This window comes from Haematobia irritans, chromosome 3 (genome assembly GCF_050003625.1).
Source record: "Haematobia irritans isolate KBUSLIRL chromosome 3, ASM5000362v1, whole genome shotgun sequence".
Taxonomy (NCBI): Eukaryota; Metazoa; Arthropoda; class Insecta; order Diptera; family Muscidae; genus Haematobia; species Haematobia irritans.
Genome location: NC_134399.1, coordinates 25,632,275 through 25,651,223, shown reverse-complemented (window position 1 = coordinate 25,651,223; position 18,949 = coordinate 25,632,275). Strand labels below are relative to the sequence as shown.

Below are 18,949 nucleotides of genomic sequence, written 5' to 3'. Positions count from 1 at the left end.
CTCTATACAAATAAAATTTTGACAAAATTTGTTGTAGGTATAGGAATAACATTTTGACAACACTTTCTATAGAAAAAAAATTTTGACAAAATTTTCTATAGAAATAAAATTTTGACAAAATTTCTATAGGAATTAAATTATGACAAAATTTTATATAGAAATAAAATTGTGAGAAAATTGTCTAAATCAAAATAAAAACACAACAACAATACCGAACAAAATTTTCTATAAAAATTAAATTATGACAAAGTTCTATAGAAATAAAATTTTGACAATATTTTCTAAAGAAATAAATTTTGACAATATTTTCTAAAGTAAGAACATTTTGTCAAATTTTTTTTTCTTTAGACAGACATAGAAAATTTGTTCATAATCTAATGTCTATTTTTATTTCTATAGAAAATTTTGTGAACATTTTTTTTTCTACAGAAAATTTTGCCCAATTTTTTTTTTCTTTAGACAATTTTATCAATATTTTATTTCTATAGAAAATTTTGCCATAATTTAATTTCTATAGAAAAAAATCTATAGAAAATTTTGTCAAAATTTTATTTTATAGAAAATTTTATTTTATAGAAAATTTTGTTCTTTAGACAATTTTATCAAAATTTTATTTCCATAGAAAATTTTTTCAAATTTTTACTTCTGTGGCAAATTTTGTCAAAATTTTATTTCTTTAGAAAATATTGTCAAAATTTATTTCTTTAGAAAATATTGTCAAAATTTGATTTCTATAGAATTTTGTCATAATTTAATTTCCATAGAAAATTTTGTCAAATTTTTATTTCTATAGACAATTTTGTCAAAATTTTATTTCTATAGAAAATTTTGTCCAATTTTTACTTCTATAGCAAATTTTGTCAAAATTTTATTTCTATAGATAATAAAATTTTGACAAAATTTTCTATAGAAATAAAATTTTGACAAAATTTTCTATAGAAATAAAAATGTGACAACATTTTCTATGGAAATTAAATTATGACAAAATTTTCTATGAAAGAAAATGTTGATAAAATTGTCTAAAAAAAAAATTGGACAAAATTTTCTATAGAAATAAAATTTTGACAACATTTTCTATAGAAATAAAATTTTGACAAAATTTTCTATAGAAATAAAATTTTGACAACATTTTCTATAGGAATTAAATTATGACGAAATTTTATATAGAAATAAAATTGTGAGAAAATTTTCTAAATCAAAATAAAAAACAACAACAATGCCGAAATAAATTCGTACAAACATATCTCTTTTCCTTTGCCACCGTCAAATCATCGATTTGAGTGCAGTTGGCTGGGTTTATTTTGAGCGTGCTTCCCAACAATGAACCACACTTGAACCTTCCGAAAAAAGGTTTTACATGATAGCCGGCTTATGCTGAAATAAATTCGGAAGGTGTGGTTCATTGTTGGGTTTAATGAACTGCCTGAATTTATTTTGATAATTGGTTGATAGTTTTGCTGCAAGTAGAGGATGCTGATGAGGAATGTGGTAATTACGAAACGTTCGTCCATCCAACCATCTTGCGGTCTATAGGGCTTTGCCCAAATAGATTTGACAAACATTATTTTCCCTGGTTGGTTAAGCTACACTTGTAGTTTAGTCAATGCATGGTTTTAAGCTGAAATCAAAAACAACAACAATGATTGAGGAACAAAACCAACAATAACAAAACAAAACGAATGAAATTAAATTATGACAAAATTGTCTAAAAACTGTTGACAAAATTCTCTATACAAATAAAATTTTGACAAAATTTTCTATAGAAATAAAAGTTTGAAACAATTTTCCATAGAAATAAAATTTTGCCAAAATTTTCTATAGAAATAAAATTTTGACAAAATTTACTATAGAAATTTAATTATGATAAAATTTTCTAAAAAAACAAATATTTTGACAATATTTTCTAAAGAAATAAAATGTTGACAAAATTTGCTATAGAAGTAAAAATTTGACAAAATTTGCTATAGAAGTAAAAATTTGACAAAATTTTTTAAGATATAAAAATTTGACAAAATTGTCTAATAAAAATTAACTTTTCTAATTTTTTAAAAAGGCCAGAAGCTTAAAAAAAATCGAATTATTCAAATAAAAAAAAAAAAATACGAAAATCAACTTTCACAAATTTAGAAAAATCGTGAAGTCGAATGATCGACTTTTAGATATTGGTTAGAATTCCTATTTCTACACTTCCACTCCAGTGCATCCAAATTACTATCCTTAATGACACATTTCCAATTCAATTTTCTGTCGTAAGCAAAAATAAAAACCCCTTACAATCAAAGTCTTTGGCATGTCAGTGTTATGCTCCTCAATTTTCACACACAACATGAAATCTTCTTACTTGCATGGGCAAGGTCAGTTGGAAATTATCCTGAGTGCAAATCATATGGTTTCCATACTAATAGCCTAGGTCATAGCAATTAAAAGTGAGGTCTTGATTTTTCAAGGTAATTTCCCTTATGCCAAAATCTCCATTCATTGCCATTTCTGTAACCATATTTGAGTAATTTTTCTTAACTCTTATGCTTGTTGTTTCAGATCAATGGTCATTGATTATGACCATGTAGTGGCTACACCAATCAATGCTTGATGTCCATTTCGATTTTCAGTTCTGTAATGACTCTTCATGGTATTACCATTGCTCTCTATGGGAGGATTTTCCTCTTGTACTATGGACATATAAGCAAAAAAGAAAACAGAAAAACTTTGTTAATTTTACAAAGTAAAAGCTATAAGTAGGCTTCCTAAGAAGATTACGAGCTCACAACATCAATTGTGATGAAGAGACTTTTGTGCAGGAAAAAAATACTATAACATTCACTTTTCCTTCTTTTTATCCTTAAAATGTTACTTTGTAAGTTTCTTTTTTCCGCAAGTCTTTGTTTCCCACCAAAGGCTTGAGTAAATAACCACTATATTGTCTTTGAGAGAAAAATTATAAGATTGGGGGAAAATAAGGCTACAAGGGAAAACACTAGTGGGAAGATTTTTCATAGTGTACTTAGTGCACTGGTGGACAAGTATATACGGAATTTTAAACATCTCGTGTATGTGTGCAAGAAGTTCTGATGAAACGACACTTTTCATATGATTTAAAATCTAAATTCTATAGATTTTTATGCCAATTACTCGAATGAGTTCGCGAAGTAATATCGGTATATTTTACTTTCAGATTCAGGCAATGTCAATGATAGGTGCGGTTTCTATCCCCCAAAGAAATTAAATCAGGAGACTGGTGTATATGAGGGCTATATCAAACTCTTACAGATATAAATTTTTACACGATCTTTTATAGACCTAAGATATCTCGAATTTCTAACAAATCGGGTAGAAATTGCGGCATCCAAGTTCTCAAAGAATCGAATAGGGAGATCGACCTATATGGAGCCTATACCAAAACATAAACTTGATAGGTAAGTTATTCGGTACATTTACCCAGTAAAAAAATAAAGGAATAACTTTAAAACAAGTATATACGGAGTAAATTCGGCCAGATTGAATCTTATGTACCCTCCACCACACGCAGAGAAGGAATATGATCACCTCAACCATGTTTTGAGAGCAAAATGTTATTTTTGGACGGTGACCATGGAGCTTTTTTTGTCGCAAAAATGTTGTTTTCTCGGCAAACATATACATGGTTGCTGAAGTGAGAAATAGGGTTTTTGAGAAAATAACATGTTTGCTGCAAACATGTTACATGTTCTCCGTCCAAAAATAACATTTTGCTCTCGAAACATGGTTGATGCGACCATATTCCTTCTCTGCGTGCATGGATTGCATAGAAACTTGTACTAAGGACTGTCATCCACAATCGAATTACTTGGGTTGCGGTAACACTTGCCGATGGCAAGGTATCTTAATACTTCTTAACATCGTCTTCTCAATTGTAAGTTTGTCCGTACGAGGTATATATTAAATAAAACAAGTATATACTGCCGTAAGTTCAGCCAGGCCGAAGCTTATGTACCCTCCACCATGGATTGCGTAGAAACTTCTACTGAAGACTGTCATCCACAATCGAATTACTTGGGTTGCGGTAACACTTGCCGATGGCAAGGTATCCTAAAACTTCCTAACACCGTAATATATACCACATAGTCCATACGCGGTATATATTAAACTAAAAAAGGCCGATTAAATATGTATATAATTAAGTTTAAAGTTTCTATAAAAATAAAATTTTGACAAAATAAAATTTTGACAACATTTTCTATAGAAATAAAATTTGGAAAAAATTTTCCATAGAAATAAAATTTGGAAAAAATTTTCTATAGAAATAACATTTTGACAAAATTCTCTTAGAGGCTCCGCAAGCCAAATCGGGGGATCGGTTTATATGGGGGCTAATATAATTATGGACCGATGTCGACCAAGTTATGCATGGATGTTAGAGACCATATACTAACACCATGTACCAAATTTCAGCCGGATCGGATGAAATTTGGTTCTCTTAGAGGCTCCGCAAGCCAAATCGGGGGATCGGTTTATATGGGGGCTATATGTAATTATATACCGATATGGACCAATTTCTGCATGGTTGTTAGAGACCATATACTAACACCATGTACCAAATATCAGCCGGATCGGATGAAATTTGCTTCTCTCAGAGCAATCGCAAGCCAAATTCAGGGGTCCGTTTATATGGGGGCTATACGTAAAAGTGGACCGATATGGACCAATTTTTGCATGGTTGTTAGAGATCATATACTAACACCATGTAACAAATTTCAGCCGGATCGGATGAAATTTGCTTCTTTTAGAGGGTCTGCAAGCCAAATTTGGGGGTCCGTTTATATGGGGGCTATACGTAAAAGTAGACCGATATGGCCCATTTGCAATACCATTCGACCTACATCAATAACAACTGCTTGTGCCAAGTTTCAAGTTGATAGCTTGTTTCGTTCGGAAGTTTGTGTGATTTCAACAGACGGACGGACGGACAAGCTCAGATCGACCCAGAATTTCACGACGACCCAGAATATATATACTTTATGGGGTCTTAGAGCAATATTTCGATGTCTTACAAACGGAATGACAAAGTTAATATACCACCCAACCTATGGTGGAGGGTATAATTAATTGAATCAATTAAATTCTTGATTGAATAAATTTTTTGTTGTGTGTACGTCATACTTGTTTCAGTTTTTTGCCATCGTTTTTTACCCTCCACCGTTGGATGGGGGGTATTTTAACTTTGCATTCCGTTTGTAACACAGCGATATATTGTTCTAAACAGCTTATTTAGGACACCTTATGAGAAATGGAAAATAAAATCTCCTCCAAAATATCGTAAGAACCAAAATAGAAGGACGCCGTTCGAGAGGGAGACGAGAAATAACATGGATAAAAACATTCAGAAATGGACGCCAAGATGAAATAAGCCTTTTACGGAGAACAGAGAACTAACTATAATTGAATGACTTTTTTAATTTTGTATGACCGCTAATATCCGAATACGGGTTTGCAAATACAGGTCTTGGTGAAATTTAGACACGTCCATCAGTCAGTCTGTTGAAATCACGCTAACTTGTGAACGAAATAAGATATCGACTTGAAACTTGGCACAAGTAGTTGTTATTGATGGTATTGCAACTGGGCCATATCGGATTAATTTTACGTATAGCCCCCCAAGCAGAGCCTCTTGGAGGAGTAAAATTCATCTGATTCGGTTGAAATTCGATACGTGATGTTAGTATAAGTTCTCTAGCAATCATATAAAAATTAGTCCATATCGGTCTATAATTATATACAGCCCCCATATAAACCGATCCCCAGATTTGACCTCCGAAGCCTCTTGGAGGAGCAAAATTTATCCGATTCGCTTGAAATTTGATACTTCGTTTTAGTATATGGTCTCTGACAACCATGCAAAAATGTATCCATATCGGTCCATAATTACATATAGCTGCCATATAAACCGATCCCCAAATTTGACCTGCGGATCCATTTGGAGAAGGAAAACTCATCCGATCCGGTTGAAATTTGGTACGTGGTGTTAGTATATGCTCTTTAACAACCATGCCAAAATTGGTCCATATCGGTTAATAATCATATATAGCCCCCATATAAACCTATGCCCAGATTTGGTTTTGAAGCCTTTTGGAGGAGCAAATTTCATCCGATTCAGATTAAATTTTGTATTATATAAACCGATTCCCAGACTTGAACTCTGAGGTTCCTTGGAGGAGCAAAATTTGAAATTTGGTACATTGTGCGCTAACACCCATGCCAAAATAGGTCCATATCGGTCTATAGTTATATATAGCCCACCGATCTTATGTATACCTTTTTTGTCTCATATATACCAAGTATGGACTAAGTAACAATTTAAAAGACGACGTTAAGAAGTCTTAAGATATCTTGCCATCGGTAAGTATTACCATAACCCAAGTGATTCGATTGTGGATGACAGTCTTTCGAAAAGTTTCTACGTAATCCATGGTGGAGGGTACATAAGATTCGGCATGGCCGATCTTACTGCTGTATATACTTGTTTTAATTGTGTCACTTTTTTTTAATTTTGTGTCACCATCTATGGTGAGCATTTACGAATTGATTGTACGAAGTACATTTAACGTACCTAAGACAAACAAACGAGTGAAGAACAAAAACGACAAGTTATTTGCCACCTTTTATAGTGATTGGCACTTTTAAAAATTTTCAGCGTCAAGAAATATCAACAAAATTTATCATTAAAATTGAGTCAACGAAACCAACAATTTGATAAATACAAACAAACTTTTCATTATTGAATTTATGATTTTTCTATTAAATAATGGACATTTACATTTGTCTGAATTGTTTAATTATCTTAGTGAAGAAATCTCGTTCAGCTCAATTTTAATACGGAATATTTTCTCTCTGTGTACTTACCCGAATTTTACGAACAGTTTTCCTACTATCATTGCGTATATTGATGGTTACACAAACATCTTCTCCATGGGTATACCAGGCCTTATCCAAACTGGCACGTAATCCAACACGACCATCTTGTAGCAGGAAGGGTTTATCAACAGCACCTTGTGGTCCACCACCACTGCCACAAGTTGTAACACCAGCTGCGCTGTCATACTACAAGCGGCAAAGATAAGCATCAAGGGAGACATGACAATCACGATTAGAACAAAGTTTGTGAAAGATGGGGATAAGTTTGTGGGTTGGTTAGTTGTTAGTCGAGCCGCCAGAGGGCATTATGAGAGTGTTGATGGTTTGATGTTTTGGTGCAACAGAATCCATTTTACCCCATAAGGATTTCATTATAATTGCATTGCAAATATTTTTTTTTTTTTCAAGAATGAAAGAAAGAAGAGAATAAGAAAAATTGCATTAGAATCGTGTTGATGAGACCATGCTTGATGATTCTAGAAAAGCTTAAGGACATACTTTAAATGTATACTAAAGGACCATCTAAATGTTTTTTTTTTCAAGTACTGTGGGATTCAATTAGTCCCACTTCCATTATTACTTTTGTTTCTCAATGATTTTCGTTTCTAATCCTTAAGTCTTTCAATTGAGATTAAGAAAAGAGGAGAATAAAATTCTACAGACCATAATTGAAAATAACGTTATTTGGTAGAAGTGAATGCTTGAATAATATTGAAAGAGTGAAGGCTTGATGGCCAACATGGGATATATGGGCCCTGGTCTTTTAGACCTCCTACCGATAGATACACATAAAACTAGTATTCAGGCTTAAATGGGTCGCCACATAAAGGTCAGGGTATAATACCTTTGCTCTGCCAGAAAATGTGCCGATCTACTCATATCGATTCACCTACCGAGTTGAGCTAGCACTTGGTGTCCGTCCGTCTAGCCATATAACATATTTACTGTTCGCGAGATTAGAATTTCGGGAGCCACAGTGTACAATGGTTAGTACGCCCGGCCTGAATACAAGTGGTCCTGGGGTTCAATCTCAGTTTCGACGAAATACCAAAAATTTTTTAAGCTGAGTATTATTCCCTCTCAGTAATTCCGGGACATTTCTGAGTATTTACCAGACCACGAAATAAGTTTAAATAACTCGGATATAAGACGAGACCACAAAACGTAAACATTTTCACAGATTGTCGGTGCGGTGGCAATGAATGAAATAGCGGTTCAATCGCGCACAGTAGTGGAATGGAAAAACATGATCAACGAATACTCCGAATACGGCAGGATCTGGTTATCCGGAAATGACGGAATAAGGGGATACGAAAATTAACTGAAGACCATGGCTATTTGAGCCTTGGAGATAGATAGTAGACTCAAGACCTATAAAGGTTCAAATCAAAAGCGAAGCCACTATGTCTGCGACGAGGGTGAAGATGTTGGGAGAATGGACGGAAACACGAAACATGACGAACCATCAAAGGATAATAGAGGAAACGGTGGGTGAAATGTCGGATGCCGCAACTACCCGTGATACCTGAGATGGCCATAGCTGTTGAGTGTGAAATTCTGACTAAGAGATTGGAACCCCAAAACAGACACCTGTGGGAAACGACTACTCGGATGGATCGAAGATGGATGAGAGAACGGGTCTGGGTGAATATGTGTAGGACCGAGATCCTATTCCGATTACATAACCACAGTGCAATCTTGCAGGCAGAAGTGCTTGCCATAACGGAATATTTTAAATGGCTCGGAAGTAACACGAGGCAACAAAACATGAAACTTTATTGCCTGGAGGGTAATGAATGAAATAGCAGACATTGTGATTCTATCGCACACTGTATTGGAATTCAAAAGCATGATCAACGAATACTCCGAATTCGGCAGAATTCGCACCATTTAGTTGCCGCGACATGCCGGAATAAGTTAAAACGTAAAGGAAAATGAACTGGCGATAAGTCCTAGGTTAGGTTAGGTTAGGTGGCAGCCCGACGTATCAGGCTCACTTAGACTATCCAGTCCATTGTGATACCACATTGGTGAACTTCTCTCTCTCACTGAGTGCTGCCCGATTCCATGTTAAGCTCAATGACAAGGGACCACCTTTTTATAGCCGAGTCCGAACGGCGTTCCACATTGCAGTGAAACCACTTAGAGAAGCTTTGAAACCCTCAGAAATGTCACCAGCATTACTGAGGTGGGATAATCCACCGCTGAAAAACTTTTTGGTGTTCGGTCGAAGCTGGAATCGAACCCACGATCTTGTGTATGCAAGGCGGGCATGCTAACCATTGCACCACGGTGGCTCCCGATAGGACCTAGGACACATAGGGAAGTGAACATTATGAACGCAATCCCAATAGAGGCAACGCGGGCCGAATTGAATGAATGGGCACGGAAGACACATAAAGCGATGTGGACCAATGCAACGGACGGAAAGGCGACGAAAATACAGTGGGGTTATCCAGACAGGAAAACTTCTGTAGAGGGCTGTGAGAATAACGGCCGGGCACCTAGAATTGAGATAACATCTGCGCCGAATAGGAGCAATAGGGGAATGGTGGGACTTTGGTCACTGAGTTAACCATATCGGTGAAGAGGTGATTCTGGACATGTTCCGACTTGGAAGCAGTGACTGGAAACAAACTAGGAAAATCGTTAGGGACGCAGAGTTCCTGGACGTGGACCAATAGAACGGTCGAAAGATCAACGAAATTACTATTGGATGGACAAGAAAAAGACAGTGGAACTCAAGGAGAGTACGAAGACAGGCAGGAGGGCTGTGGGAATAATGACCAGGAACAGCAGAGACTGTAGGGCCTGTTTCGAGGATGATGCATATAGGCCGTGTTTCGAGGATGATGAGACTTTGGAACACTACCTTAGTCAATACCCTGCCTTTACTAGGCCAAAAAGTTAACCATATCGGTCACGAGGTGATTCGGTATCTGACCCAGATTGGAGACAGGGACTGGGTCAGGTACCGACCCATCCTCTGCTGGGACGCAGAGTTCCTGGAATAAAAGAAATAACCAGGCAATAAAACGTGAACATTTCCACAGATTATCAGAGGGCAATGAATGAAATAGCAGACATACTCAGAATACAGCATGACACGCATCATATGGTCACCGGGACATGTTGGAATAAGATGAAACGTAAAGGCAAATGAACTGGCGATAGGACCTAAGACACATAAAGATATGAACTTAGAGAAAGCGAAGACAATGCGAGGCGAGTTGAATGAATGGGCACGAGACACACATAGCATAAAGCGATTGGCACCAATGGGACGGCCGAAAGACCTGGGAATTGAAAACATATCTGCGCCGAATAGGAAGAGCAGAGGAAGGTGCATGTAGGCCAATGAGACCTTGGAACACTACCTTTGTCACTGTCCTGCATTTAATAGGCAATGTGATAACCATAGCGGCGAAGAGGTGATTCTGGACCTGACCTAGATAGTTAGGAAAAAGGGACAGGAAACAAATTAGGGAGTTCGTTAGGGACACAGAGCTCCTGGAATGAAAGAAGGGTACGACGGAAAATGAAAAGTATATGTCTGCCGACATGAGATAGGACAGAATCAAAATCCATGTCGCAGTGGTAGAAAACCTGCTCGTGAGCTAAACATATGGCGAGTACAACAACTCACCGATGCACAAAAAAGATGGACTGAGATGAGCCAAGGAATTGCTTTGCTTGCACAAAATTGGCAATTTACTGAATTTGGTTTTCTCACATGAGAAGCCTTGACAAAGAGATTAGTTGACAATTTGCACCTTCGATTGGTCACCATAACTAAAGCGCCGCCGATTGTAATGGCATGGGCCGCCGTAACGGTTACTGATCGTTGGCCATATGTATTCATCGACAGAGGGGTTCAAAATAAATACAAAATATTATCGTGAGCCACCATGGTGCAATGGTTAGCATGTCCGCCTTGCATACACAAGGTCGTGGGTTCGATTCCTGCTACGACCGAACACCACAAAGTTTTTCAGCGGTGGATTATCCCACCTCAATAATGCTGGTGGCATTTCTGAGGGTTTCAAAGCTTCTCTAAGTGGTTTCACTGGAATGTGGAACGCCGTTCGGACTCGGCTATAAAAAGGAGGTCCCTTGTCATTGAGCTTAACATGGAATCGGGCAGCACTCAGTGATAAGAGAGAAGTTCACCACTGTGGTATCACAATGGACTGAATAGTCTAAGTGAGCCTGATACATCAGGCTGCCACATAACCTAACCTAACCTATCGTGAATATCTTCAAAAGACAATTGAAGCCATAGGGAGAGAAAGATTTCGGTCGCAGACTATGGAAATTCCAACAAGAGCCAGCACCCTCGCTCGCAATACGCGTCAACCAAAAATGGTTCACATTGGCCACCAAAATCTCAGGTCAGCTCAAAATTTGCACCTTCGATTGGCACCAGAACTTAAGCGCCAACGATGGTCGTGGTGGGGGTCAAAATAAATGCCGAATATTAACGGGAATATCTTCTAAAGATAGTACTGAAGCCTTAGGCAGAGAAATATTTCGGTCACAGACCATGGACAATCCAACAAGACCCAGCACCATCTCACGCCATACGTGCCAACCCAGAATGGTTTCTCGCTTTATTTCTTCCACACAATGACCACCAAAATCTCCACATCCCAATCCGTTGGAATTTTGAGCCGGTAGCATTTTAGAGAATAAGGTTGGCGTTAAAACTATCAAAGTGTTGATTATCTCAAGAGGGATCTTCGCCGAAATCGGTCAAAATGCCGCAGAACCACTTTCCTGCAGTGTGTTTCAGTCGTTTAAAGCTCATAATTTGAACAAATTTCGAAAATTCACATAAATCGAAGTAAAACTTTCACTGCTGTTGTCATACGAGTATAAATCGGGCTAAAGATTTTTGTTTATGGGAGTTATATATAAATCGAACCCAATTTCTTTCAAAATCAATAGGTTCTATTCTGACCCAAAACACATATTTGTGGCAAATTTGAAGACAATTGGACTTAAACTGCGACCTTTACTTTGATCTTAAAAAATTGTTTCCACAGACGGACGGACTGACTGACATTGCTAGATCGGCACATGCTCCGTCCAGAGTATAAGTTTATCCGGACGACATTGCTCGTGTCAAACATACCCCAAAGAGGGTCACACTATATCTTATGTTCGACGACATAACCGATATTGTAAGATTCTTTACAAACACAGACATTCCATCCGGATAAACTTATAGTCTGGACGGCCCATCAGGGGCCGGCTCTGAGCATTAATACCAAAGACACCATGTGTCCATCTCGTCTACTTCTTGGTGATACTTCTTGAGCCTGATACATCGGGCTGCCACCTAACCCAACTTATACTGCCCAGTTCCACAGGCATCGGTTTCCTTATGGGGTCTAAATCTACACAGCTCCTCTTCGAGTTGATTCGTGATTCACATAATTCTGACGACAAACGTCTTCAATCACAGAAATGCATCTTTTATGTCCCCACTATAGGCCTTTTATATCAGACCTACACTATGGCTTTCCTTCTTAACTCGACACCATTTAATATCCTGAAAATATTTTAGTCCAACTCACCTCTTGAAATGATTTACTATAATTATAAAATGGATCGTTGGGACATTTTTCCACTTCACTTTTGCTACGTCCAAAACGACTGCTAAAACGAAAGGATTTCGGCGATAAACGTAATTTAGGAAATGAGTCGCCCCTCTCAGATTTGCGACTTTTACCACAGGATGCTTTTGTCTCATTCATGCCCGAGGATGAAGATGGTGCAATTGTGGCTGATGAAGGATTCGAGTCAGTTGCCACCAATGTTGATGAATCAGAGTTATTTGATGTGGGTGCTGCTGCTGTAGATGTTGTTGTCTGCGATTGCATTGCTGATGTAGCTGTCGTTTGAGTGCATGCCAACGTGACAGGAGGTGAAGATACCGGATTATTGAAAAGAGCAGCAAAATTTTCTGCTCCATGTATGCCATGATTGAAGACATCCGTACGGTAGATAACACGTACACCCATTTTCACAGAAGCCCGACGATGGAATTTTTCATCAGTTTTATCAGCTGAAAATATGAAAAGGAAAAATGTGTTATTACAAGGTTTTGTGTTATATTTTTAGGGCTATGAGAAGGTTAATAGCAAAACAAGCACAACATCTCATTATTTTAATATTGCGTAGGAACCCTCTCGAAAATCGGCAGGGTTTTGCACAAAACTTTCCTACCGCCAGTTTATTTCGTATTGTGGAAGTGATAGAGCTCAAATGACAGCTAATTGTTGCATTCGTGGCCGCCAACCCAACAACATTCCGTAATTTATCTCAGTGGCCGATTTTTGACGTTATCAAAAACAGCACAAGATTCTTCAAGGTCCTAAGTCCTGACGGAATCTCATTGCTGATATTGAAGCATCTAAGCATACAGATAGTTTAGTATGTGACCACGCTCCTCACGTTGTCCTTGGACTCACTAGGAATATTCGACTTGTCGATGATGATGACGATGCAAAGATTTGAGTATGGCTGAATCATACAAGCAATAGATGCAACATGACATTAAGGAAATCTGTTTTATCTTACTGTATGCGCCTGGGACACACAAATTCGTCATTAGCTGAACTTGATCTAAACTTGTCGGCCGCTGAAGTGCCGGCCACCAGACCACAGGCTTTTGCAGGATTTAGCCCCAGACGATTGTCCTTTGTCCATTTCGCAGTCATCCGGACGGCTCTCTGTATAATATCTCAAATTGTAGATGGAAATTTCCCCCTGACTGCTAGGGCCACATCATCTCCATAACAGGTTGTCTGAAAAGTCCCCGGTCTAACAAAGAAAAACACATTTTTTTGTCAAAATTCGTTTTTATTATTCAACTTAGTTCCCTTCAAGAGCGATACAACGATTATAACGACCTTCCAATTTTTTGATACCATTTTGGTAGTACTCCTTCGGGTTTGCCTCAAAATAGGCCTCAGTTTCGGCGATCACCTCTGCATTGCAGCCAATTTTTTCCCCTGCGAGCATTCTTTTGAGGTCTGAGAACAAGAAAAAGTCGCTGGGGGCCAGATCTGGCGAATACGGTGGGTGGGGAAGCAATTCGAAGCCCAATTCATGAATTTTTGCCATCGTTCTCAATAACTTGTGGCACGGTGCGTTGTCTTGGTGGAACAACACTTTTTTCTTCATATGGGTTCATTTTGCCGCGATTTCGACCTTCAAACGCTCCAATAACGCCATATAATAGTCACTGTTGATGGTTTTTCCCTTCTCAAGATAATCGATAAAAATTATTCCATGCGCATCCCAAAAAACAGAGGCCATTACTTTGCCAGCGGACTTTTGAGTCTTTCCACGCTTCGGAGACGGTTCACCGGTCGCTGTCGACTCAGCCGACTGTCGATTGGACTCAGGAGTATAGTGGTGGAGCCATGTTTCTTCCATTGTCACATATCGACGGAAAAACTCGGGTTAACAGCTGCAAACACCGCTCAGAATCATCAACACGTTGTTGTTTTTGTTCAAAAGTGAGTTCGCGCGGCACCCATTTTGCACAGAGCTTCCGCATATCCAAATATTGATGAATGATATGACCAACACGTTCCTTTGATATCTTTAAGGCCTCTGCTATCTCGATCAACTTCATTTTACGGTCATTCAAAATCATTTTGTGGATTTTTTTTATGTTTTCGTCGGTAACCACCTCTTTCGGGCGTCTACTGCGTTCACCGTCCTCCGAGCTCATTTCACCACGCTTCAATTTTGCATACCAATCAATTATTGTTGATTTCCCTGGAGCAGAGTCCGGAAACTCATTATCAAGCCAAGTTTTTGCTTCCACCGTATTTTTTCCCTTCAGAAAACACTAAATTCCTTTTTTCCATTTTTTTTCACAATAACAAAAGTTGCTTCCCAAAAGACGATATATCTCACAAACTAATTGACTTACAGACGTCAAATTTTGACACGAATCATTTGAAGGTTGATACTATATAAAAATAATATGCATTTAATACTGGAGACGCCATCTGTGTGTCAGACCGGGGACTTATCAGCCAACCTGTTATGGTACCACTTTTATCCTTTCTTTTTCTAGGGAAACCAGAAGGTTGATTATAAAACTTCCGCTTGGGGAGCGCCTCTGTACACATACCTTTGAATTCTTATTTGACCTAGAGTGGCTAAAATATGTCTCTTTGTTTTTGTTTGTCTATCAGTCTCAGTATCTCTTGATGCATATACTATTGAACTCGGATGGATGTTATTGAATGCCCTTTCGATGACTAGAAAAGCCACAATTGTGTAGTTATTGCCAGATACTGGGCTTCCAATAAAGTTGACGAGTTCATGGAATGCAGTCTCAGTATACCTGTCCTTCGCGTAAGCATGTTGTTTCGAGAGCAATCTTGAATCGAAGCTAGTTCTAAGACGAATATTTACCAGCTTCTCATCATGCAAGCGTCCCAATCCTCCTTAGTTCTGGTCAATATCCGGCGTAAAAAACTGGGACATCCATTTACCCAATTCAAATTTAATTGGAAAAAAGTAAGGGATCTTGTCTAAATCCTGTCGTTTTGTATTTGAACAGGGATCCTGGGGGAGTCTCTGTGGTGGAATCATGTGTTTTAAAAGTCAATAGAATTTAAGCGATTTGTTTGAACATCACAGAAAAAAATTTCACGAAAATTTTTCCAATTAAAATCTTAATTGACTTTTAAAAAATATTCAATTAAAAATTTAATTGATTCAACAAATTTTTTAATTGAAATAAAAATCAATCACACAAATTAATAGTATCAATTAAATACTTAATTGGATCAATTAATTTTTTAATTGACTGTCAATTAATTTTTTAATTGATACTATCATTTCTGTGATTGAAGACATTTCAATTAAAAAATTAATTGGATCAATTAATTTCGTGATTGAATCAGAAAAAAATTTTTTTGTGTGATCAAATATCAGAATTCACTCTATCAAATATCAAAATTTAGTTGTCCTATGTGGTCCATTTGCAATACCGACTATTTACCTCAGTAACAACTGCTGGTACTGTGCAATCTGCCGAAGCCAAATTCACCATTGTTCGGTTTCGGTGCAGTGTAAACGGTGCTTGGAATGGGTGCACTTCCGGAGCTATTCCGGCTTAACATCGTTGCGAGAGTATAGTCATACTGACTACGTAGCAGGATGCTGTGTCAACGATAGCAGCAGTGGGTCGTCAGACTATGCGATGATGAGGACTTGATGAATCGGAAGAGAATCAGGGACGCAGCGATCCAAGAGAGGAAGGTGAATGACACTTGCAGCGTGCGCCATTGTGATGCTTACAAAGTTATACGAAAGGATCGCACAAGAAGTGGGGCTGTGGCTTGGCTTTGATATGAGAGTCCTCTCGAACCCCGCTACTAGGCATGATGGTATTTCAGTTATCTTTGGCAATGTGAAAGTAACTGATCCGAAGAGGTGCGCTATATTCTTCAACCGAACTTCTCCCGCTTAACATCGTCATACTGATTACGTAACAGGATACTGTGCTAACGATAGCAGCAGTAGGTCGTCAGACTATGTGATGATGAGGACTTACTGAATCGAAAAAGAATCAGGGACGCAGCGATCCAAGAAAGGAAGGTGAATGACACCTGCATCGTGCGCCATTGTTATGCATACAATGTTATATGAAAGATTCGCACAATAAAAGGGCAGTGGCTTGGCTTTCATATGAGAGCCCTCTCGAACCCCGTTACTAGGGATGATAGTATTTCATTTACCTTTGGCAACGTGACAGTAACTGATCCGAAGAAGTGCGCTATATTCTTCAAACGACAGTTTGTCGAGCATCCCGAGAGTGATATGGCGAAAAGGAGAGCCATTTTTCGCATCCGTTATCTCCGAGCCCGACGGAATCTCTATGCTAATGCTGAAAGCATCTGGGAATACTGGGAGTTGAGTACTTGACCAGACTCCTCAATTCGTCATTGGAATCCCTCATTATACCCGATGTCTGGAAAATTCGTTGGGTGATTCCTCAACTGAAACCAGGCAACGACTCGAGCAAGGGTGAATCGCACCGACCGATTTCTCTACTCTCACCAGTAGCCAAGACAATTGAGGCACTACCCTTCCCAGCCTTTTGGGCAATTTTCCAGCAGCTAATCATCAACATGGATTTAGCAAAGTACATAGTACGACCACGACTTTGCATGCCATTTCAGTATATATAAATAGGGGACTCATTCAGCCCAAGCCATGTCATAGAATAGTCCTCAAGGCGCTTGATCTATCGAAGGCATGCGATACGGTCAGCCATGCCAGACTTTTCGAGGACATCGATAAAACCTCCTTACCGGCAAGAACTAAGCGTTGGGTTACTAGTTATCTGTACGGGCGCCAGTCGAAATTTAGGACCCCGTATGACCCTGTAGAGTGAAACAGGGAGTTAGGTTAGGTGACAGCCCGATGTATCAGGCTCACTTATACTATTCAGTCCATTGTGATACCACAGTGGTGAACTTCTCTCTTATCACTGAGTCCCGCCCGATTCCATGTTAAGTTCAATGACAAGGGATCTCCTTTTTATAGCCGAGTCCGAACGGCGTTCCACATTGCAGTGAAACTACTTAGAGAAGCTCAGAAATGTCACCAGCATTACTGAGGTGGGATAATGCACCGCTGAAAAACTTTTTGGTGTTCGGTCGAAGCAGGCGTCGAACCCACAACCTTGTGTATGCAAGGCGAGCATGCTAACAATTGCACCCTCCTGATGGCTTCGAGATTGTATCATACGCAGACGACTGTACGACTGTACTGAACCGATTCCGACCACAAATTACCCCAAGCTTCTCGGGGTCACATTCGTAGTAAACTATGCAGCACCAGTGTGGACACCTCAGACAAGTGATATGCAGTGGAATAAGATACAGACCTGCCAGAACATACAGACATCCGCAGCACAACACTCCACCACATAAAGCTGGAGACAAAGATCATCCTTGTGCGTAGACACAACCACATGTTGTCGAAGCAATATTTCCTGGGTTGTTATCGCAGTAATCATCCAAACCACCATTTCATGGATAGACAATCATCAGCCAGGAGTGTAAGGGTTAACAGGTTGGCTGATAAGTCCCCGGTCTGACAAATAGATGGCGTCGCTAGTATTAAATGCATATTATTTTTATATAGTACCAACCTTCAAATGATTCGTTTCAAAATTTGACGTCTGTAAGTAAATTAGTTTGTGAGATAGAGCGTCTTTTGTGAAGCAACTTTTGTTATTGTGAAAAAATGGGAAAAAAAGGAATTTCGTTTTGATAAAATACTGTTTTCTGAAAGGAAAAGATACGGTGGAAGCAAAAACTTGGCTTGATAATGAGTTTCCGGACTCTGCCCCAGGGAAATCAACAATAATTGATTGGTATGCAAACTTCAAGCGTGGTGAAATGAGCACGGAGGACGGTGAACGCAGTGGACGCCCGAAAGAGGTTGTTACCGACGAAAACATCAAAAAAATCCACAAAATGATTTTGAGTGACCGTAAAAGGAAGGAAGGAAAGAATATGACCAACACGTTCCAACAAAGGAACGTGTTGGTCATATCATTCATCAATATTTGGATATGCGGAAGCTCTGTGCAAAATGGGTGCCGCGCGAGCTCACATTTGACCAACAACAACAACGTGTTGATGATTCTGAGCTGTGTTTGCAGCTGTTAACTCGTAATACACCCGAGTTTTTCCGTTGATATGTGACAATGGATAAAACATGGCTCCATCACTACCCTCCTGAGTCCAATCGACAGTCGGCTGAGTGGACAGCGACCGGTGAACCGTCTCCGAAGCGTGGAAAGACTCAAAAGTCCGCTGGCAAAGTAATGGCCTCTGTTTTTTGGGATGCGCATGGAATAATTTTTATCGATTATCTTGAGAAGGGAAAAACCATCAACAGTGACTATTATATGGCGTTATTGGAGCGTTTGAAGGTCGAAATCGCAGCAAAATGGCCCCATATGAAGAAGAAAAAAGTGTTGTTCCACCAAGACAACGCACCGTGCCACAAG

General features: G+C 38.6%; 1 protein-coding gene across 1 annotated transcript in view; it reads right to left on the bottom strand.

Annotated features, from left to right (window-relative positions):
• Positions 1-18,949, bottom strand: part of LOC142230801 (uncharacterized) — a 125,973-nt gene that overhangs the window by 35,580 nt on the left and 71,444 nt on the right. The window contains exons 7-8 of the mRNA XM_075301426.1: positions 12,468-12,958; positions 6,877-7,074 (exon numbers count right to left, since the gene is read on the bottom strand). Coding sequence (XP_075157541.1) covers positions 6,877-7,074; positions 12,468-12,958 — 689 coding nt within the window. The remainder of the gene's footprint in view (positions 1-6,876; positions 7,075-12,467; positions 12,959-18,949) is intronic.